Below are 23,164 nucleotides of genomic sequence, written 5' to 3' on the forward strand. Positions count from 1 at the left end.
ACAAGCAGGGAGAACTGCAGACAGAGGGAAAAGCAGGCTCCCCGCTGAGCAGCAAGGAGACTGAGGAGGGACTTGATCCCTGGACCCTGGGACCATGAACTAAGCCACTTAACGCAGCCACTTACCTGACTGAGCCCCCCCCCCAGGCATCCCAACCGAGAATCTGATCTTACAAATGATCTCAAAGAGTAGAAAGATGTGTACACAAAAACAATGCTAGATTAGTTAAAATAATGATAAAACCAGAAATAGCCTAAATGTCTAGTAACAGGAAAATTGTTAAAGAGCTAAATGATGAAAAATCCACTCAATAAAATATTCTGCTGCTTTAAAATTGTAATTATGAAGATTATGTAGCAATGTGGAAAATGCTTGCAATATAATGTTAAGCAAAGAAAACAATATTGCATTAAATTTAGGCTGTGACTATAGCTATGTCAAAATGATGCGTGCACCTGGATGAGAACTAGAAAAAATTTTTAAGTGAAGATAATATTATTTGTTGAGATATCAAGATTATGGGTAAAATTTCTTTATTTCAGTTTCTCCCAAAGTTGTTATAACTTTATTAGAATTTGTTATAAATTGGAAACCCAATTTCCAAAAAAATTGGAAACAAGATGGTCCGGCTGCTGTCCCATCTGGAACTGGAAAGAATCACAGTGCATGGGGTGAGATGTGAGCATCCCATACCCAGCTGTACCCCAAACTGCAGGATTGCATAGACTTATCTCTCAAGGGCAAAGGCCAGGCATGGCATTCCTTCTGACACTGTCTAGAATATCTAGTGTAAAACTGTCCACAGCACATGCTCAAACCATGGGGTTGGCTGACATAGATGGCCTCACCCACATCCTTCATGGATATTAGCATTACTAGAATCCCAGTAACAGTTACAACTTCAGAGTTTTTCCTCACCAGGGATTTCTCCCATTTTCAAGGTGTCCTCAGTTGAAGGGAACTTGCTCTGCAACTTTCTAACTGTATGATTTGGGTCAAGTTACTTAACCTTACCAAGCATCCGTTTCCTCATATGTAAAATGGATATAGTAATAACGCCTACTCCATGTAGTACTGTAAGATGTAAATGAAAAAAAATAGGAAAAATACTATTTACTGTAGTAGTTTAATAGAAATCACTGAAAGAAAGGAAGCTATGGGTATTGTTTTTATTGCAAAGGCCCGCATTGTTCTAAATGTCAAAGAAATAAGTTTAAATATAAAATCAACAGAAGAATGAAATGTTGCCTTTCACTCTTAAGAGAAACTTGTGTTTGTTTATTGGAAAAGTTTGCAACCTCATTTGATTGTATCTTTGGGTCTTATTATAGTTCTTTCTCTTCCACTGGCTAACCAGTATCCTCTGGGTTTGAGTCTTGTCAAGTATTCTTGCTTCAGGGAGGTACTGTCTGCACCAGAGTGTTTAAATCATGTTAGGGAGTTTAAGCATCCAACTAGGTAGCATGGTTGAGCATAGTAACTCTGACATTTGAAGAAATGCATAATTTCAGGCCAGATAGAAGGCGAAGAGAAAGAGACACTGCTGGTGATGCCGCAGATGACTAACCCAGATGAGGGAGATGGGAAGTCTGGGAAGCCAAGAGCAACAGCCAAGGACAAGAGAGGAATTTGGTTTGAAAGGAGAGTGTTAAGACATCAGCAGCCTGAAAAGAGAAGTCCAGGGTAATTTGTGGCCTGTTGAGTACCAGGAAAAAAGATGTGGCAAAAGAAGGCACAGATGTTGTGAAGAATGCAAGGAATTTATGACGATTCATAGTCTAACTCCGGGAAATGTCTGCCAAGGGCAGATCTCAGTGGACCGTGGGAGCACTGGTTCAGTGAGAAGATATGTAAAGACTAGGACTTCACAAGTGACCTTTACCAGAGTATCATCTTGAACCAGAGCAAAGGAGGAGGAGGAGAGGAGGAAAACAAGAAGTTGTTTGAAAAGAAAAATAAATGTCAGCAAGTCTTTAGAAGTAATTAAAATGTTTTTAGGCCAACAGCCGCCTTTTTCCTATCATTCTTTTCTTTAAGAAGTCCTCATCGATGACATGAACTCTGAGTTTAGAAATGAGGATGTATGCAGCTCTCTCCACATTCTCTTATCAGAAGCCATACAACTCAAAGAGCTTTACTTCTCTCCTCTTACCCCAAGTGTATAGAAGTTGCTACAAGACCTTGAGGATCATTTCTTCTTATCAAACTGAAGGTTTCTATATGCAGTTTTTATACAAATACACATCTGATTGACATATTGGAGATTATGGAGACCATAGCTATCAAGAAGTCAATGGACTTGATATTCTTCTTTCTCACAGGTGTGAGAGGCTTGGTGTGGGGTTACAGGGAAGAATATACTTTCTGGAAAGTTGAGAAGAGAAAATGGAGACTGCCCTGCTAAAAGACTATGCATCAGAAGAGATCTGTTAGCCCTCACTTGGGCCCTCACTTCCTGCCAGAGTTAAGACAGAGCTAATTTGCTTAAGTATTAGTATAAGCAAGCAGTGCCTCCATGCAACCTTCCCAAACCCAGATCTTAGCCAAAGAGACCAGACAGAAGGCAAGTGTTAAAGGAAATAAAATGTCCCACAAGCAATATCCTGTCCCAATATGACACATTAGTCCTCAGGTTACTTGTTCCCAATGAGGCTAATGAATTCCCCAATCATGGATAAACTGAAAAACAACTTCTGGGGCAACTGTCTCTAGTTCTCAGAAAGTAAATTCATGGAAATGAGTGACTGGCTAGAAGGCCAAGAGACCACTGCCTCGGAGTGGGATCCCAGAGCGGAGCAATGTGGTCATTCACAGCATGTTTGACTATGTGAGGAAAAAAATAAAAAGAAAGGAGTTTGGTTTCTCTTTTGTGATTTTGAATATCAAAGAGGAAAGTATTTTTCTTTGCCGAATTTATTAAAATAAGTAAGAAAATCAGAGATTTTTCTTAGTTGAGAATAATATTTGCTAAATAGCATTCGTAAGTTTTAAAGAGGTAGGCATGCTATCGCTCGTAGATGAAATTAAATTAAGAACAATATTTATCGTGGACACAAGCCACAACTTAACCACATGTCTCCCTCTCCTTATTCATAATTTACTTCTTCAATTCAGAAAAATAATATTTGGGGGAAGAAGATTAGGATGAGTGGGTGGTTAAAAGCTTACCGGCTTGGGGCGCCTGGGTGGCTCAGTGGATTAAACCTCTGCCTTTGGCTCAGGTCATGATCTCAGGGTCCTGGGATCGAGCCCTGCATCGGGCTCTCTGCGCAGCGGGGAGCCTGCTTCCCTTCCTCTCTCTCTGCCTGCCTCTCTGCCTATTTGTGATCTCTGTCAAATAAATAAAAATCTTTAAAAAAAAAAAAAGCTTACAGGCTTAGTGATTGCCAGATTACTAAGAAATCACTTTAGTTGAACTTAAGTTTGCTATGATGTCCAAAGATGTATGAAATTCTAAAATACAATAATTTTAGGAAGCCCTTCAAGTCTATTGGCCATGTTTAAGTAATCAAATATTAAGAGAAAAGGGAGAAAAATTATAGCAGCAACATTCCATTGAAAGAAAAGAAATAAAAGATGGTCACATGAGTCCAGAATATAGCTGAAAGTTCCTGAAATAATATAATAACTCTAAGTGAAATGTTCACTCTAATCTGAATACCTGCTTGGTATTCTGATAAATAATACTACAACTTGGGAACTCCTTGTACAGATTTTAAAATTTTAGTAACCTTAACATTAGTTTATTTTACCAAAAAAGGAGGTGATGTTTGAAAACCCATGTTTATAGTGGTCATCTTCTAATTTTATCCGTGGGGCAGATGTTGGGTACCAATGACAGAGATGATGACCTGTCTGGAAGCCCATTTACTTTATCAGAGATGAGACAACATATGGTTGTAGCTGGAATTTTCCAGGGAAACTATGCATGTGTCCCCCCGGAAGGAACTGAATTGTCTCACAGAGGATTCATATACCATACACAGACACCAAGGAAACCAGTGAAATTAAATGTTGGCCGTTCTGAGGGCTACAAGTTTAGCATTCTGGCCAACAGTATTAGCAACCCTCCCAGGGCTTGTCTGCTTATTCATTTTTTGAAGATACAGCTTTGTAAAAAGTAATGGTAAAAGACTGTGCCACAGTTTCACACTAATTTTCATTTCCAAGTGCCCACACAAGTGAAGGCCATCCCTCACTTATTCCTCTAAGCCTTCAGGACCCTGATTTCCACAATGTAGTTTGATTCTCTCTACTGTTTCAACAGCCTCAATAAATGACTCCTCCTATTACCCTCTTTCTTTTTCTAATTAATTAATTTATTTTTTTCAGCATAACAGTATTTATTGTTTTTGCACAACACCCAGTGCTCCATGCAATACATGCCCTCCCTATTACCCACCACCTGCCTCCCCAACCTCCCACCCCCCCCGCCCCTTCAAAACCCTCAGGTTTTTTTCAGAGTCCATAGTCTCTCATGGTTCACCTCCCCTTCCAATTTCCCTCAACTCCCTTCTCCTCTCCATCTCCCAATGTCCTCCATGTCATTTGTTATGCTCCACAAATAAGTGAAACCATATGATACTTGACTCTCTCTGCTTGACTTATTTCACTCAGCATAATCTCTTCCAGTCCCGTCCATGTTGCTACAAAAGTTGGGTATTCATCCTTTCTGATGGAGGCATAATACCCCATCGTGTATATGGACCACATCTTCCTTATCCATTCGTCCATTGAAGGGCATCTTGGTTCTTTCCACAGTTTGGCAACCATGGCCATTGCTGCTATAAACATTGGGGTACAGATGGCCCTTCTTTTCACTACATCTGTATCTTTGGGGTAAATACCCAGTAGTGCAATTGCAGGGTCATAGGGAAGCTCTATTTTTAATTTCTTGAGGAATCTCCACACTGTTCTCCAAAGTGGCTGCACTAACTTGCATTCCCACCAACAGTGTAAGAGGGTTCCCCTTTCTCCACATCCTCTCCAACACACGTTGTTTCCTGTCTTGCTAATTTTGGCCATTCTAACTGGTATAAGGTGATATCTCAATGTGGTTTTAATTTGAATCTCCCTGATGGCTAGTGATGATGAGCATTTTTTCATGTGTCTGATAGCCATTTGTATGTCCTCATTGGAGAAGTGTCTGTTCATATCTTCTGCCCATTTTTTGATATGATTATCTGTTTTGTGTGTGTTGAGTTTGAGGAGTTCTTTATAGATCCTGGATATCAACCTTTTGTCTGTACTGTCATTTGCAAATATCTTCTCCCATTCCGTGGGTTGCCTTTTTGTTTTGTTGACTGTTTCCTTTGCTGTGCAGAAGCTTTTGATCTTGATGAAGTCCCAAAAGTTCATTTTCACTTTTGTTTCCTTTGCCTTTGGAGACATATCTTGAAAGAAGTTGCTGTGGCTGATATCGAAGAGGTTTCTGCCTATGTTCTCCTCTAGGTTTCTGATGGATTCCTGTCTCACATTGAGGTCTTTTTATCCATTTCGAGTTTATCTTTGTGTATGGTGTAAGAGAATGGTCGAGTTTCATTCTTCTACATATAGCTGTCTAGTTTTCCCAGCACCATTTATTGAAGAGACTATCTTTTTTCCATTGTATATTTTTTCCTGTTTTGTTGAAGATTATTTGACCATAGAGTTGAGGGCCCATATCTGGGCTCTCTACTCTGTTCCACTGGTCTATGTGTCTGTTTTTATGCCAGTACCATGCTGTTTTGGTGATCACAGCATTGTAGTAAATCTTGAAATCAGGTAACGTGATGCCACCAGTTTTGTTTTTGTTTTTCAACATTTCCTTAGCAATTCGGGGTCTCTTCTGATTCCATACAAATTTTAGGATTATTTGCTCCAGCTCTTTGAGAAATATTACCCTCTTTCTAATTCACACCTGTATCCTCCTTGAACTGGCTTCTTCAATTCCCATACATGGTCTTGTCCCCTCCTCTTACTCAAGCCTGCCTCCCTATTAGACATTCCCTATTTTCCTCCATCAAATCCAACACTGATATTTACTTTCCTTAAACTCTTTTCTTCCTTAATTTTTTTTCATCTAAATTTAAACCTGACAGAGAGCAAACTCCTGGTTGTCTCATCCAACTACTCTTCACTATATATTTCCCTATTATTAAGGAGAAACACTGATATGCCATATGTACATTATTGATTAAAAAGTGGGTAGCGCAACCAGCCAGATAATCCTTAAGGTCATGTTGTTAGGAGTGCTTGATGCTCTCTAGTACTTTGGTGGTCAACATGAGAAAATTGGATCTCAGAGAGTTGGGGTGACTTGTGAGCTAGAATCTGGAGCTAAAATCCAATGTTGTTTTCAATATACCACATGGCCTTCTTCTTCTTCCCTTTCTGCATATGGCACTCTTGTAGGTGCTACAACACTTCCCAGGACCTTTCAATTCAGGAACAGCGCTGGCGACACACCGGCATGAAAGGGACATCACACACAACCCAGTTGGCACCAAACTGCACACCATGTGGTTATTTATATCATGTAACACCCTGGCCACCTTCTCCTTCCCTCCCTCCCCCTCCTTCTCTCCCTGTGTTCAATCTGTCGCTGACTCTGGCTGTTCCTTCTCTACAATCATGCCGAGGGCTGTGTCTGCTGCTGTGGAGGCAGCCTTCCAACAGCTCACTCCCTGAGGCAGGCCCACTGCCTCTCCTTACCAACACTCTCCCTTCAGACATGCCAGACTGCCCTGGCAGCTGTCACCCCTTCACCTGCCATCCTGACTGTGTCACACCCACCCCTGGGAAAATCTCCAGATGTGCCCTGAGCAAAACACAGAGGCCTGAGTGGGGAGACTGACAGGGAATAGGGCCCCTGAGAACGCAGAGCAGGTGCCAAGTTGCAAAGAAAAGAGAAATGATAGACTTTAGAGTGAAACTAAAAATAGAATGTGTTTCAATACTCTTTTGGCTGATTCATTTTTCTGTGGCACCAGAGAGAAGGGTGTTGCCCTCTACTCACCAGTGCCTTGTGTTTTGCCTACAAGGCCTCTCTTACCACATTTGAAAGAGTAAACGAACGATAACAATGCAAGTAGAAGAGATAAAGTTGGTAGCATGGCTACAATCTCCAGGTTGGAGCCAGACTCATCTTACAATTTCCGTCATAGTCTTTCTCAAAAAAATGAGATAAGTGAAGTCCATATACGTAATTCCTCAACATCCCTTCATATTCTTTCTCTTGTTGTCTATTTTCATCTCATGCAGGCATGGGTCCAAGATGGAGTAGTGACTAAGCGGGCCTGGTGACACTGTATACTTGGTGACTGCTTATTCCCAAAGTGAGGTTGGCAGGGGAGGGAGCCCTAGTTTTCAGTCATTCCAGGGAGGGAACTAAACTCTAATTCCTAGGCTACTATGAAGTCTGCATAGAAATTGTCCTAAAATTCATCAGTAAGTAAAAACATCAGCAGTTGTCAGTAGGAAGAGAGGAGAAGCTACAGAAAGGAAGAGGAAAGAAAGAGCTGAGGCATGAAGTGAAGAGAGAGGAGAAAAATACGTACACTGGTTGAAAGTGATTGGGAAACCAGTTCTGACCACCTATTTTGCCCGCACACACCTCATGCCTTGCAACACTGTTTTGAAAGAAGTGGATGGATGGGGATAGTAACACTGAATAGCTATTGGGGAGAAATCAAAGGTAACAAGGGTTCAAGATAAGCTCATGTGACTTTGCCTTGTTTAACTTGATAGATGCATCCATTTTCAGAAGGTCTATTCTAGATTAAAACTATTTAGAACAATCTATACAACCTATAGTTTGGATATCCTTTCAAAGGGAATTGTTATTCATTTATTTTAATGGCAAATACATTTTTTTTTAATTTTTTTAACTTTTTTTTTAATTTATTTATTTTTTCAGCGTAACAGTATTCATTGTTTGCACAACACCCAGATTAAGAGAGGAGGACAATACCTGCCCCCCGAGCTATGTTATCCAACTCAGCTCCGTAATTATACTGCTTTAAATAGCTAACATTTATCCAGACCTTTCTGCATACCAGACATCGTACAAGATACTTTGCACACGTTATCACTCAATCTTGGAGGTACTCTTTTACATATGTCCATTTTCTATAACATCTGAGTCTTAGAATATTTGGTGTCTTGCCCAAGGTGAACAGTGAATAAGTGGCAGAATCCAGATCTGCCTGACTCCAAAACCTGTGCTTTTAGCCATTCCACATATTACCTCCTTCATTGGTATGACTGATGTCACAGGCAGATCATGCTCAAATCCTGCAATATGTTCTAAATAACTGAAACTATGCAACTAGAAAATGGTAGCTAACTTATATAGCAGGCCCAACTGAAGTTATTCAAACATAAAAATGACCTCTTGGCATTTGATTATCTTTTACCTTAGACGTTGATAAACCAAACCATTCCCTTAGGGCAACATTTCTGTCCAGCAAAGCATTTCTCTCGCCAAAATATAATTTTGTTGGCTACATCTATCTCCTCCAAGCCCTGGAATCAGACCTAAGCTAGTAAATTGTGCTGTCCTGGCAAGACGGTTGTCCTCCAGGGCATTGTATCATGCTAAAGTAATATATCATGTTGCTTCCCACTTTGTTGGCCCATTTCTCCAGAGTCCTAAAACGGTAATATTTCTGCTCTGAATCGCCAGTTTTCTTGTCCCCAGGTCTTGTGCTTTAGTTTCCTGGTCTTAGAGATAACACTATTTTTACACCTGCCCTTGAGTTGAGGCTTCCAAAAGAAAGGAGGCTTTAAAGAAAATGGAAGCCCCATGGATCTCTGCTTCATTCCTTTCAGCCCCACAGATACACAAACATTTACTTGATTGGGTAATGAGAAGATTTTGGTCTTTTGGGGTTGTGGGGATTTAGTAGCTGAGAAAGAGTTGCTGAGTGTGGGGGCGGGGATGAGGTCAAACAGAGCCAAGATTCCTAGAAAAGATGACCTCGTCCAACTAAGAAGTAGTGGGACCAGTAAACACCGGCAGTTAAAAATTAACATAGGCCAAAATGAAATCAATGCCTAAGTGTGATAGGTTTTCCAGAAAAGTTCATGACAGGTAGTTCATAGAAAAGTGGACATTTTCTCAGTGTTCACTTTTGCAGATGCCAAAGGTCAATCCTACTTGGAAAGCTCCTTGTGTAGAAAAGCAGAAATGTAGAGTCCACTAGCCACATACAAGGCAGAAAAACTTCTTCAAAAACAATCTTAATTTCAAAGTGTATGACAGTAGCCTTAAGTCACTTGACTCCCTGATACATGTGTAAGTGTGTGCATGTATGTTATTCTAAGTGCATAATAATATACCGAGTTTACAGAAGTGAAAGCCTCTTTCTGTATCTTTACTAATCATATGACAACATATATTTCAATAATTGTTTTCATTCAAGTGTGATTTCCATAAAAATTTTTTAAAGGTAAAATACTGACTCATCAAAAGGCTTTAAGTTAAATGCCGATCCTATGAATTCAGAAAATATCAACCATCAATGTATCACATTTTGTGTTTGGATAAATAGTCTTATCGCAATTTTCCTTGTTAGAAATTCACAATAGGAGCCTAGTTTTCCATATAATGCCATAAAATGTGTAGGAAGGATTGAGAAGTAATTCTCACGTTTCCACCAATGAAAATAACAATTAAAATGCTAAAATAGAGACAAGTTCAAGATTACTCATATTTTACCCAACTTTCCTAGAGTATACCATGCAAAATTATGTTAACTGAATGATTTTTTATTAGACAAGGTGGCCCATGGGGAAACATTGCCCTAAGAAATTAATCATTCTGAGTTACTATAAATTGTCAACATGTCTGGAGGTTTTGGATAAATAGTTGGTGTGAGAAACCCAATTTTCTGGCTTCTGTGGATTCTTACTGTAGTAGTTAATTTTGAGATCAATCTTCAGTTAATCAAAGTTAAATGGAAGGAGTTTCTTATTACTTAATAACTCCATTTGTGTTTTCCATCAAACACGTAATTGAGGATTTTTTTAGAAACAGCCAACTTGAATTGTCTTATTTCTTTTTTTCTGCCTTCAAAATATGATTGACTTTAGAACCTATTCCTGTTAGCAATTTCTAGAATATAGTTTTATTCCTCAGAACCCAAATAGTAGCAAGTTGTGTCTTCAGAACTGAATATTTTCCTGTTTGCAAAATGTTTGCATTTTTCATTGTTTAAATATTGATACTTCAAATCAATGTCTCCTTTTTCCATTGACGGGGTTTAAATAATTAAAGTAAACCTTTCTCAATAAGAGGGGAAGTTTCAAAGGAAATTAAAATTCAGTACAGCATCCCAACTGCCTTCCGAGAAACCTATAAGAAGCACAAGCATACATAGCACCAGAAGAGTTAATATCATTTCTACCAGTAATGCACAACTAGAGCTCTTTGTTCTAGAAAATATTATCCCAGTTTAATCTCAGCATTACACCTTCTCCTTCAGAGATGGAGGGAAGCAAGTTGCTTGCCTCCATGACAAAATGTGAGACTCAGCTAATTGGTGTGGTTTTGATGATGCCACAATTCTGCCCAAAACCCTTGTAACTAGCAAGTTTGCCCTGAAGATTATTGAATTACTCCACTGACCATGCATTATTTAAAGGGAAGTGCTATTATTATAGAAGCCAGCTGCTTAACCATTGGAATTCTGTCTGTTCGCCTACTTTCAAGACACAGCAGCGCACTGTGACTACATGTTATGTCTACGCGTAATGGAGTCAAAGCCTAGGTTAGGTGGTGGCCAATTTGTCTGCTAAGCAACATTTCGTGTGCATGCTTTGGAGCAAAACTACTGACTAAATAAATAAATAAATAAATTTTCAGTGTCAAGACTTTGTCAGCAAGAAAAAAGTCTGTGAAATTTTATATATGTTATCTGTTCATGCTAATGGTGGAGTGAGTATATAGTCACTTCATAATGCCAGTACCACAGAACTCTGGGAATGCACCTACTTGTTGAAAGGACTCTCCTTTTTTCTATTCTATTTCTTTTTTGGTAGTCCCAAGTGAAGAAAAAATATTTTAAGCCTCTTGGGAAACTCAAGTAATAAATAGAAAAAATATATTTTCACTTTCTAAGTTAAAAAATATTTGAAACTCTTTCTTGAACACAATGTAAGTAACTTCCAACCATACTGAATAGTTGGCCTAGATGCGTTTTCTCCTCCATTTATTTATTTGTTACAGAATCTGAAATAGATGGGACCATGGCAGTCATACACTGTGTACAATATAGGAATATGTTCCTAAGATCTCTGGCAGGTGTTCATACAGTCTTATCTGTTTCTAACAATGGGAAGTTCATTATCTTTAAAAGAAGTTTATCTACTTTTTAACAGTTTTGAGTACAAATTGTTAGAAGTTTCTTCTTATACTAAGGCAATATTTGTTTCTCATTCACCTACCAGTTCTGACACTGCCCACTGGAGCAGAATTACATAGCTCCTAATGAGGAGTTTATAAAGGCAAGGATAGAACAATTCATTCTATCTCATTTAAAAATTAATCACAATGACAAAAGCTATAATTTACACGTCATAATAAGTCCCTATTTTTCTCAAAATTGATATTGAAGCAAATGATTTTACAGCCTCTCCAGTGAACCATATTGTTTCAGACTTCTAGCTTTAGGCCATAGCAACAAATATTTTTATTTTGGTTCTCTAAAAAAAGTAATAGGAGTGTACTGGTGGTGGGAATACAAAATGGTCCTGCCACAGTATGGAAAACAGTATGGAGGTTCCTCAAAAAATTAAAAATAGAACCTATAATCCAGTAATTCTGCTTCTGGGTATTTATCTGAAGAAAATGTAACACTAGTTTGAAAAGATATTTGCACCTCTATGTTCATTGCAACATTATTTATAATAGCCAAGACAGGGAAGCAATTAAGTGTCCATCAATAGATGAATGAATAAAAAAGATGTTGTATATAGTATATACAATGGAGTATTAGTCAACCATTAAAAATATTAAATTTTGCCTTTGTAGTAAGATGGACAAACCTAGAGGTATCATACAAAGTGAAAAAAGTCAGATGGATAAAGACAGATATCATACGATTTCACTTATATGTGGAATCTAAAAAACAACACAAAGGAACAAACAAAACAAAACAGAAACAGCCTAACAGCTATAGAAAACAAGCCAGAGAGGAAGGGGTGGGAATGGGCGAAATAAGGGAAAGGGATTAAAAGGTATAAACTTCCAGGTATAAAAAAACGAAAAATAAGAATGCAATGTGCAGAGAATAGGTAATAACATTGTAATAACTTTGTATGATGACAGATAGTAGCTAGATTTATCATGGTGATCATTTCATAACGTATATAAATATTGAATCACTACGTTGTGCACCTAAAACTAATATAATAGAGTATGTCAGCTGTAGTTCAATTTAAAGAAACAAAAGAAGTCATATGGGGCATTTGAAGATAAAGGACAAAACTTTGACCCTCAACTGTGGCCTCTCAATTAGTGAGAAATGATTTCTTTGGTTACATATCTTGATGTAGAAATCGAGACTATAGGACACTTCAAAGGATGAAATAAACTTTAAAAGGCAATAGGTAAACATTTGCTCTATTCATATATTCCCAATGAAGTGTCATTAGTCCATTATAGATATGATGAATATATAAACAAAGAAAAACATCTTTCTAGAACTGTGGTAACTAAAGTTAACCAGCAGTTACATTTATGGTAAAATCCAAGACTATATACAACCATTTCAACAATATTTAAGAAGATATGGATATAAGGTAAACTTTTATGGGTCATTACAAAAATGTCCTAAATTTCTGTTCCTAAATTCATTCATCTATGGACTGGAAAAGCATAGCTATTTTATAGACTGAGCCATGTTAAATTCTGAGCTCATCTAAGAAAGATGACAAAGCAGATACCCAGGTATGTTATTATTATTATTATTTTATTTATTTATTTTTTTGCTATGCTGATGATTACTTTCTATTTCATAAGAGGAAATAGACTTGTGGTGAGGTTCATGTCTACTGACAGTCTTCAAGAAGGGAATATGCAGTACATCGTGTTTTCTGCCTTCCCAAGATTTAGGGTGGTGTCTTCCTCCAGAAGGAAGATTACATTAGAGATGCATGAAATGGAAATGCTAAAGGCGTCCTGGAATTGCAGACCCTACCCCTCTCCATCTTCAACCCATAAGCATGAATTTTGCAATTAGTTGTTTCCGAGTTAGCCAAGTTTGAAGGGTTTTGGAACCACCTTTACCACCCCACCTTTAAACTTCAAATTACTATTCTATACTATACAGCAAAAAAAATCCCAATTATGTCCCATTAAGAAATGTATAGTTTCGACAAAGAGCAACCATTACCTATGGTGAACAGCAGGGATACCTCAAAGTAGGCCAAGTCACCTTCTTCTTCCCACCCTAAGAGAAAAACCAGTGTTTCAGCTACAGCTGACCCCTTCAACCTCTTGAAATAACCACTTAGCAAAAAGTATGTAGAAGTCCTTTGTGGATTACAATGAACCATGTAAGCCCATTTGTGTCCTTCCTCTAATTTATAGTCCCAGGAAGAGATTATAAAAACAAAAAACAAAAAAACATTGTTTACATTGCCCAGGGGACTGGCTGAGTCTCAGCTTGCCAGAGCCCGGCTGGCGAGCAGAACCAGAGAGTCTTCTGTGCTAGTGCATTCTCCAATGGCAAGTGAAAACACTACTGAGGCTTCAATTGGGGCCAGCTGCCTGTCCCTCCCAAACCCCTCAACCATGAGGCACCCACAGGGCTTGCCGCTAAGTGAGAAAGCAGACCCCACCCAAAGAGACCACAAATGAACCCTCCCTGAGTTACTACCCTCAGCTGCCCTAAGAATGACAATAAACCTGCCTTACGGGGAGGAAGCATCCCCAGACTGCTGTGCCAAACATCAGGAAAACATTTGGGTTTGTAGAGGATGCCATGAACGGTTGGCCCTTCAAGCAGCAAGGCAGCCAAACTAGTTTGGTAGCAGGCCATTACCAAGGGTCTGATCTTCCCTAACTAGGGAGTTCAAAATATACATGGGGATTTTGACCTTCAAAACACCATTCTGCAGAATGGTGTCATTATTGCACAAGCATAAGACTTTTTGTTTAAACTATAACATCGTCTTCTGTGTCGGGAATAAAGATTGAATATATGGAGATTGATTAATTGGATTCTTTGGGATCAGTGGTTCACAAATTTTCCTCCATGAAGGCTGGATATCAATGCAGAAGTCCAGGCCCCCTACCTCCCAAGCGAGGTAAGGGAGATGAGAGAAAGCCAAGTTCCTGGCCCCCCACCTTTGCCTGAGCCAGAGCAGTTTCACTTTTGTCTGCTTTATCTATTGGTATATAAGCATGATTTGGTTTAACAGAAGTTCTACTTTAATGAAAAAGATTACAAAGAACTTAGGTACACTTTCAGTTCCCGTGGCAAGTTCATGTAAGCTTGTTTTGCCCTCTCTTTTAATTCTAGAGCCAGGAAAATTATGTCCAAATCAAAACAATGCAAAATAAAACTAAACCCAAACCTATTTGCCAAGTAAAGAGGTCTAACTAATTTGCGAACATCAAAAGAAATTTGATTCATGATGTGCCCTCTGGGCAATTAGAAATCACATGAAAGATGGACATTTAGTTCATTCTGTCTCAGTGTAGTAGCTATTCTATAAGAAACAGAATTGATTGTTCTGGGCTCTCCAGGGTGATAGTAGAGGAAGCACCATCACACTAGTTCTGTTATCAATTCCGAATTCCAAGGCTTCTGGATGCACTTAACACTGAAGCTGTTTCGTCACAGACTATATAAGATCCTGGAAAAGGGTACTCAGAGAACATAACAAACATTTCTTTAGGATCTGCTTTATGTCAGGTGATGTTCTAAGCACGTTTCATACATTATCTCATGTAATCCTCAAAGAATTCTTATAAGGAAGATATTATTAAATATACTTTACAAATGGATAAACTGGGCCCAAGAGGCTTAAGTGACTTGTCCATAGTTACACCACAGGTTTCCTGGGCTCTCTGAAGCACTTGAACTCTGCAGGGAATAGATCTGAGTTTGAATCTTGATTCAACCCCTTATTGCATGAATTACTTAAAGCAAGTCCACCTTGAGTCTCAGTTTCCACATCAGTAAAATGAGGAGCCCTTTCCAGACTTAACACTCCTTTGATACTCAACCTGACATTACAATGGTAGCAGTTAAGCAAAAGAGCAAACACTTGAGCCATCCTGCATGTAAAAACTATGCAGATTTGCTAAAAAGATGGAAGAAAACTTAAAACATTATCTTCTTTTAATTAATATTCTTAGCAGCCTCCAACTTAAGTGAATATTTAAAGAAAGACTAGGTTTGGGCATAGACAAGATCCTTGACTACAGGTTTCTGAGAACTCGAGAATTAACACAAATAAAGTACATGGTGCTTGAGTTAATGCTAAGGAGCGTGGGGCAGAGTCCTGAGACACACCAGAATCCAGAAGAATCTGTGGAGTTAGGAATTGTTGGGGAAACTTTAGGAAGAGGTTGAGATGTGTAGGTGGGCCAGGTATGAAAAGAGGAGAGGCTTCAGGGGCGGGGTGGAACTGTGAAGAAAGCAGTTTCCCCTCTAAAGCCAGGCCACTGTGTGTTTGATTTGCACAGACAAGCCCACGGGGTATGGTTCAAGCAGTCGGAGGGCACCTCAGACAGGCATTGTGGACGAGTGCTGCTTCCGGAGCTGTGATCTGAGGAGGCTAGAGATGTACTGCGCACCCCTCAAGCCCGCCAAGTCTGCCCGTTCTGTCCGTGCCCAGCGCCACACCGACATGCCCAAGGCTCAGAAGGTAAGCCAGCTGGTGGGGAGGGATCCACCATCCTCAAGATATTGAGGATACTTGTGGGTAGGCCAGACAGAAATTATGCCCCACAATCTCCTGAGTTACAGGTCAAAAAAGCACCATTCTCACCTCAGATATCCATCCCTCCACATTGCAAATTCTCCTTTCCACTGCTCTGGACAATCTGATGCCAGAAGAAAATGGAGAACAGTCACTAAACGTGAGCCTTAGTATCAGACAAAACTGAAGTCGTAGCTTCACCAGTCACCAGCTGAGAGCCCTTGGCCAAATAACATAGCCTATCCAAACCTTAGCTTCATCAGTAGAATTGGGGTAATAATATCTACTGCATCAAGTTGTTTTAAGAATTAATAAATACACATGCACTTCTTTTCACATCCTACACAAATTAACTGTTGGACAAGTGTTACCATCTTTCGTAATTGAAATTAATAACAATGCATGTAACTTTTCAAGTCCTAGTATTCTGCAAAGGTGTAAAAAAATATGTATTAAAGTGGGAACTATTTGAAATTCACATTCAGTAACAAATTCAATTAAAGAAAAACCCCACTAAACATAGAAATTTCTGTTTGGCTCCAGGAATACCTAGAAATTTCTAATGATCAAAATCTGTAGGTGTCTTTATCTATGACCTAGACTTCAAAGAAACAACTGCTATCTATGCCATCAAAAATACATAAATCATCTCATGCATATTAGTCACTTTATAAATTTTGTTGGATGAGTGAATAAATGATTGAACAAATGAGAAGTGCTTAAATTTTAGTCCTGAAATAGAAAGAATGAGAACTGAAGAGTCAGGGGTAGGTGAAGGAGAAAAAAGAAAGTGAGGAAGGGTGGTAAGGAGAGTAAAGCCCAAGTAGGTCTCCTTGGGAACACTGTTTGAAAAACCAAAACCAGAAAGCAAAAACAAAAAACTGTGGTTTTATTCTTTGGAGCCAAAACTAGCATTGTGCAGAAAGCATAAGAAGAGAAACCAAGAAGTTCACAGTGAAACATGTGCTGATTTCTGGTCCTACACTGCAGCTGAGCCTGGAGGATGACCAGGGAGCTTAGTGGAGAGGTGACCCCAGGGAGCCACCATGAATGATGGAAAGGGATGGGCACAATCTGGTGCACAGAGAATACAGTAACCAGTGGGTAAGTCAGGGAGCAAGCATCACAGAAGTAACTTAAGTGAATGTGTTTGAGAAGTGTGCTTGAGGGGACAAAGGCAGGTTAATTCTTTCTCTTCCCAGGTAACCCAGCACCTCAAAATTTCTAGCTGGGGAGAGGGTGGGGGTCGGAGATAAGTCCCAGAGTTCTAGAAGTTTGGGTCTTTGGGCTGTGGCCTAGACATCCCTCCAGCACCAATGTTGTCTCCTGTACCACATGGAGCCCAGGCCTTCTGGGCTGACTCAAAGGCTCTGTCTTCTGGGACACACCAAGAGAACCACCTGTTCTCAATACAATTATTTTTGTGATGTTTACAGTATCATCCCCCATCTACCACCAAGAAAACGAAGTCTCAGAGGAGAAGGAAAGGTGGGCCAAAGAAACACCCAGGAGGGGAACAGAAGGTGGGGACGGAAGCAAGTCAGCAGATGAAAGGAAAGAAGAAAGAGCAGAGAAGGGAGACTGGAGCTAGAAACTGAACACAGAGGCAAAAAAAGGAAACTGGAGGAGAGAAGGACTAAGCAGACAGAGGCAAGGACGATGAGAGAGAAGCAGACAGCGATAAAGAAAAGTGGGAAGTGCTGTAGAGGAATGAAGAACAGTAGGCCTGGTGGAGCTAGATAATGCATGTGATGGAAGGAGAAGGAACCTGTTGTAGAATGTGGATAACACACTTGGAGATAATGGAAAAGAAAAATGTAATGCAAGGAAGTCCAAAGGAAAACAGAGGCAAGAATGAAAAAAAGAACACAAATTATGAAAGAGGCAAATAAGATACTACATTCCCCTCAAAAACAAAAACAAAAACAAATTAAATAAGAGTAAAAGAATTAAGATAGAAATCAAGGCTTTTATAGGCATTTTAAAACTTTGTGTGAAGCTATTATAGAAGAATTGCCCAGGTCAATATATGTCCAGAGTTAAATATTAGCCCAAAATTCTCAGCAAAACTGAATTGTGTCATAGAAGTTCCCAGATTTTCTTTCCTGCAGTATCATTGGAGGCTGGGTTTCTTAGTCAAGTCCAGGTTCAGGCCAAAGGGCACTAAGTATTTGCCTAAAAGCCTGTGAAGCCGGTGAGGTAACCTATAAGAGAAGGTCACTGAACCTTTTTTTTTTTTTTTTGCACTTTGGAATCAGATATAAAAATGTGTTAGTTCTATCAGTCTCTTGGGCTGCCATAACAATGTACCACAGACTGAGTGGCTTAAGCAACAGATATTTTCATACATTTCTGGAAGCTAGAAGTTCCTATATCCAAAGAGAACATGTTTTAGATAATGAGAGTCAGGACTTTAATGAACGAGTGGCCAAGGAGAGACACAATTCAGCCCACAACAGAAGACTTCTGACATCTGATTACTGCCTTCTAATCCTATCTTCTATAAAACTCTGTGTGTATGTCTATCTTTGTTTCATATATGCGTGTGCGCGCACACACACGCACACAAATCTAGGTTTTCAGATACGAAATCTTGTAAGTTTCTGTTCCATAGAAACACTAGGACAAAAAGCTTCGGAAGTTGATGGGTTCCCTTCACTTCTGGCCTCCTTCTGGCCAGCAGAGAAGAGCACATAATCAATGGACTAAGAAATAATTCCAAAAGGAAAAGACAGGGCAGAAATAGATGGCACATGAAATCTTCTTTTTTTTTTTTTTTTTTTTTAATATTTTATTTATTTATGTGACAGACAGAGATCACAAGTAGGCAGAGAAGCAGGCAGAGAGAGAGAGAGAGGAGGAAGCAGGCTCCCCGCGGAGCAGAGAGCCCGATGTGGGGCTCGATCCCAGGACCCTAGTTTTCCCTGAAGGTAAAAAAAAGCCAAGTAGAAGCACAGAATTCATGTCTTGTAAATCTTCTCCTTCAGCTTCTTTGATTTAATTAGTAGGCGTAGAGTCTTCACAGATATAAAACAAAAAGTCTCAAGATTACCCAAATTGTGAATTATAAGACCTGAGAGAGGGTGTAGGAAAGAAGTGGTCTCCAAGGAAATGATGACACTTGGTGTAAGAAGATGACTAAACCAAGAAGTGAAACGTTTCATCCAAGTAACCTACTTTGAAGATGTCATGATATAGAGGAACCTCTTTTCTGCCTGATCCTTCATACCCCTGATGTTTCTACTTCAGGATCATCCTTGCTCTATGGTGCAGTGAAAACACAGGGTATATAATAAATATAATATAACAAAGCATGTAAGGCCATGCCCAAGGCTCAACCCAGGAGGAAAAGTCCAATCAGAAACATGTCAAGCCTAAAATGGGAGCTAAGCCACTTCTGCTGTGGTTACAAAAGCTTGGCCTATCTGAATAGACGAGGGTAGGCTGGTGCCTAAGCCTGTCTAGCCAGCCACCTTATTCAGGAGATGCAGAGTTCTTCACTAAGACATCCATGCTTTGAGACCAGCCTCATGCATAGGCCAATGTTTATTGTGACCACCACCTGAGAGTAGCCTGCAAACACAGATGGTTCTTCAAGTTCCACAGAAGAATTAACAATTCATGTCCTATAGAAAGGTTCCTTAGAGGATTATCTTGTCCCTATTTCATTGTTGACTGAGGAAATGTCAATTATGACTCAGGGTTTTGGATAAACTCTAATTATACTCTATGATAAACTTCATTCAAAAAAAGTGAGGCAGAGACTCTAAAAGAAAAAAAAAGGAATGGAACTTTCTAGTTAAAAAATGCTTCATTCTCACACTGTGGATTAAAATACACTTCTTTTTGGAATGGGTTTTATCAACTCTAAAGCAGTCATCCTGAATGCCTACATATGATTTCTGAATAATATGAAGAAAGTAAACAGGAAGGACCTATTATTGTCTTTCTATCTCCTCCTTTCTAGAGTCAATATGAAGCACCTAGTGATACATGGCATATAATGCTAGATGGATGGTTGATGGGTGGGTGGATGGATGGATAGATGGATGAAATAGATGGACAAATTTAAGTGAGAAAGGCAGTTGAATAATGGCAGAGAAAGACCATAAAAATAAGGGTCATTGCTGAGATGAAATGATTCCTCTCGTCCTTGCACAGGACAATGAGGCATGGACAGAGTTTAAAAAAAAAAAAAAAAGGAGGGCAGAGGAGTTGCACTGATACAAGCCTAGCATTGCATTTCTAGAGATTAAACTGAAATCGTTCAAAGACCCATTGCTAAAGGTGACAACTGGCTGAGTAGTACTTTATAGTGAATGTTATATACCTGTTGCTTTCCTGGATGTTTTTTTGGAAGTGGGCTGAGTACTGATCATCATTTAAAATTCTGTTTCTACCATTTCCTGGCACAAATTGATGATTGTGTGTAAAACTAATGGGGAGATGGAAGGAATCATAATCCCGAAATAAAATTCTCAAAAAATACTTTTATTGAGCACCTACAATGTGCCAATCTCTGTACTAAGATGAAGGAGAATTATAAAGATTGAAGATGCAGTAAAACATAGCAGTTAAGAATACAGACTCTAGAGTCATGCTGCCCATGTTGAATTCCCGACTCTAACTAATTGTGTGGCCTTGGGCAAATCATGTCATTTACCTGTGCCTTGGTTTTCTCATCTGTCAAACAACGGTGCTATTTGAATCTACCTCCTATGGTTGTGAGGATTTATTGAGATAATATCTATATAAAGTTGTATGTGAGCATTTGTGTACAAATACATATTATATTGCTTAAAATGATTCCTGGCACATAGTAATCACTATTAGAGTTTTAGTTAATATTATTTTATCTAGTTTTGAAAATTAGAGCCATCTGAAAAAGAAATAGATCCCTTTAAGTAGAAGTGAATCTTGTATCACTAAAACCTTCAAGGCCAAGCTTGCTAGCCCTTTTTGTAGAGGTGGTATCGGGGCTTCAAGAAAATGATAGAAGGGAACTCAGTGACCTAAGAGCCCTTCCAACCCAGAGAACCCCAGTTCTATGAATAATTCCAGCTTAAGTGAAAGCTCAGCTCTCCCATATGAGGAGCCGTTAACTTTTATTTCAAGGTCACAGAATGAACTTTCAGAAACCACCATTTTTCTCAACCAGTTAAAATCAAATGTAATGTGTGTTTTCATTTCATGGTGCCTGAAGAAAATTTAATTGTAGCATGAACTCCAGCTCTTACTAGTTTTAAGTAAAATTGCCAAAATAAATAGAAATGTGGGATATTTCCGGGCTCACACATCTTCCGGGACATTTCAGTTTCTAGGGCTGCCGATCCAGTGCCTTTCACACGCATTTGATCTTCTTTCAAACATCTCTTGAAAACAAACAGAACCTCATACAGCTTCAAATGTGCGTGCTGTTAGGATGTAAGGGTGGAAAAAGAAGCAAAAAAGGAGTCCTCCAAGAGCCCCTATCCCCTCCCTTCACCCCTTGACCACCCTCCCACCAACCACCAACAGGAAATAATGTTTTCTTAAGTAATAACATTTTGCAATTTCTCAAGCCCATTAACATCCACGAGGAAAGATGAGGTCTATTCTCTTTACTTGTCTGTGTGAAGGGAGTAAGTCTTTTTCATTATTTAATAGGTAACAGGGAGCCGACTTTTAATCCAAGGGCAAATTTGATAGTTTGAAGTTAAAGTGGTGGACACCTTTGGTAGCAATAAGAAGATAAATTGTTTTAGACAAAGCAGGATGCCCTTTTATGAGGTTAGGGATTTGGGGTGAATCGTTTCCCAACATTTTTGGTAAATACAATTTCTTGGCTTTTCTTTCAGTGAAGAACTCCTCAGGTTATATGCTCATCAAAATGATTAAAAACCCAGATACTAACTGCTATGAAAATCAGTGACAGTATTTATTAACCTAAGCAAGACAAGTCCACTTTTAAAGAAGGAGCAGGTGAAGTTAACAAATGTTCTTCAGTGGCCACTAAACTTCCTGGTCAAAATCAGCTTCTCCATCCTTAGGGTGCTAACTGAAATTTGAGCACCTTTCCCTGATGTCCACATGTTTGGGGTTCATCTTTGATGGAACTCTTTAATGCCTTTAGTGCCATCTCACTTTTATCCAGCAACGAAAAGAGATTATTTAGAATTACTGACTTATGTTTAAACTCAGAAAGAGAGAAATAGAAATTGAGAATAACAGAGAAATTAAGCAAGATGTAAGGCCATACCTGGTACTTCTAGTGAACAGCCAGGAAAGTTCTCACCATATACTAGAAGCTCAATTACAGATAACGATGGGATATTGCTAGATAAGTAACAAGAGCTAGAAAACATTTTGGAAAATTCTTATCTTTATTTTATTAGCTAATATGGTTACATTCTTAAGACCCATTGGTCAGGAAACTAACTCTTTTGAAAAGCGGGAGTTTGATAGAAAACTAATTTTAATTTTAAATGTCCTTGCTGGTAATTTACAATCTATAATTAACTACAGAAAATAGTTTTGAGGAGAAAGGGATTCTTTTCTCTACTTTCTTCATGTGTATGTATGTGCTTATGTGTGTTTATATAGTTTTGTGTTCTAGCAATGTTGCAACCACTAGGGATTTGGGGTGAATCACTTTCCAAAATTATAGGTAAATACAGAATCTTGGCTTTTCTTTCAGAGAAGGCAAATTCTTATGTGAAAACTAATCATCATTCAGGAGAAATCACATTATTCCTCTATCTTCTCAAAGGTTTAGTCCTAAATTAAATATTATTCAGGAAATAATGGGAACATTGTTGAAGGGGCAGAAAGGAGTCACTTTTCTTTCTATTGTATATTCTAAATGTCCATGTTTTTCAATTACTTCCAATCTGATCTACGGAGAGAGAGAATGGCTCTGTAGATCAGAAAACAGAAACTTTCACATAGAACCAATTTGCAACTTTAGAAACTTTAAGGTCTAATTCTTGACCCAACACAATCATAGCTCAATGCATTCAGTCTGCCTTAATTCCAGCATCCCCTGCCCCTACTTCTGTTAGAGATTGGGGTTATTGGCAAAAACAATCCAATGCCTTTTGTACCACTTTCCCCTTCCATAACCATAAACTTCTAACTTCCTCAATTACCTCTGGCATACATACACTTCTGTTTCCATTGGATCATATGAAGTTACATACATTTATTTGAGTAGACATGTATTACTATCTCTCTGGAAAGAAAGTGGCAATGATTTATACCATCCTACATG

At 38.9% G+C, this 23,164-nt stretch overlaps 1 protein-coding gene across 3 annotated transcripts in view; it reads left to right on the plus strand.

The window, feature by feature from the left end:
• IGF1 (insulin like growth factor 1) overlaps positions 1-23,164 on the plus strand; it is a 78,956-nt gene that overhangs the window by 41,197 nt on the left and 14,595 nt on the right. The window contains exons 3-4 of one of the 3 annotated variants that reach the window (XM_046013467.1): positions 15,680-15,861; positions 17,352-17,403. In XM_046013467.1, coding sequence (XP_045869423.1) covers positions 15,680-15,861; positions 17,352-17,403 — 234 coding nt within the window. Of the gene's footprint in view, positions 1-15,679; positions 15,862-17,351; positions 17,514-23,164 lie in introns of those variants that run through there. The other 2 variants (XM_046013466.1, XM_046013468.1) reach the window with 2 other exon arrangements.

This window comes from Meles meles, chromosome 7 (assembly GCF_922984935.1).
Source record: "Meles meles chromosome 7, mMelMel3.1 paternal haplotype, whole genome shotgun sequence".
Classification (NCBI taxonomy): domain Eukaryota; kingdom Metazoa; phylum Chordata; class Mammalia; order Carnivora; family Mustelidae; genus Meles; species Meles meles.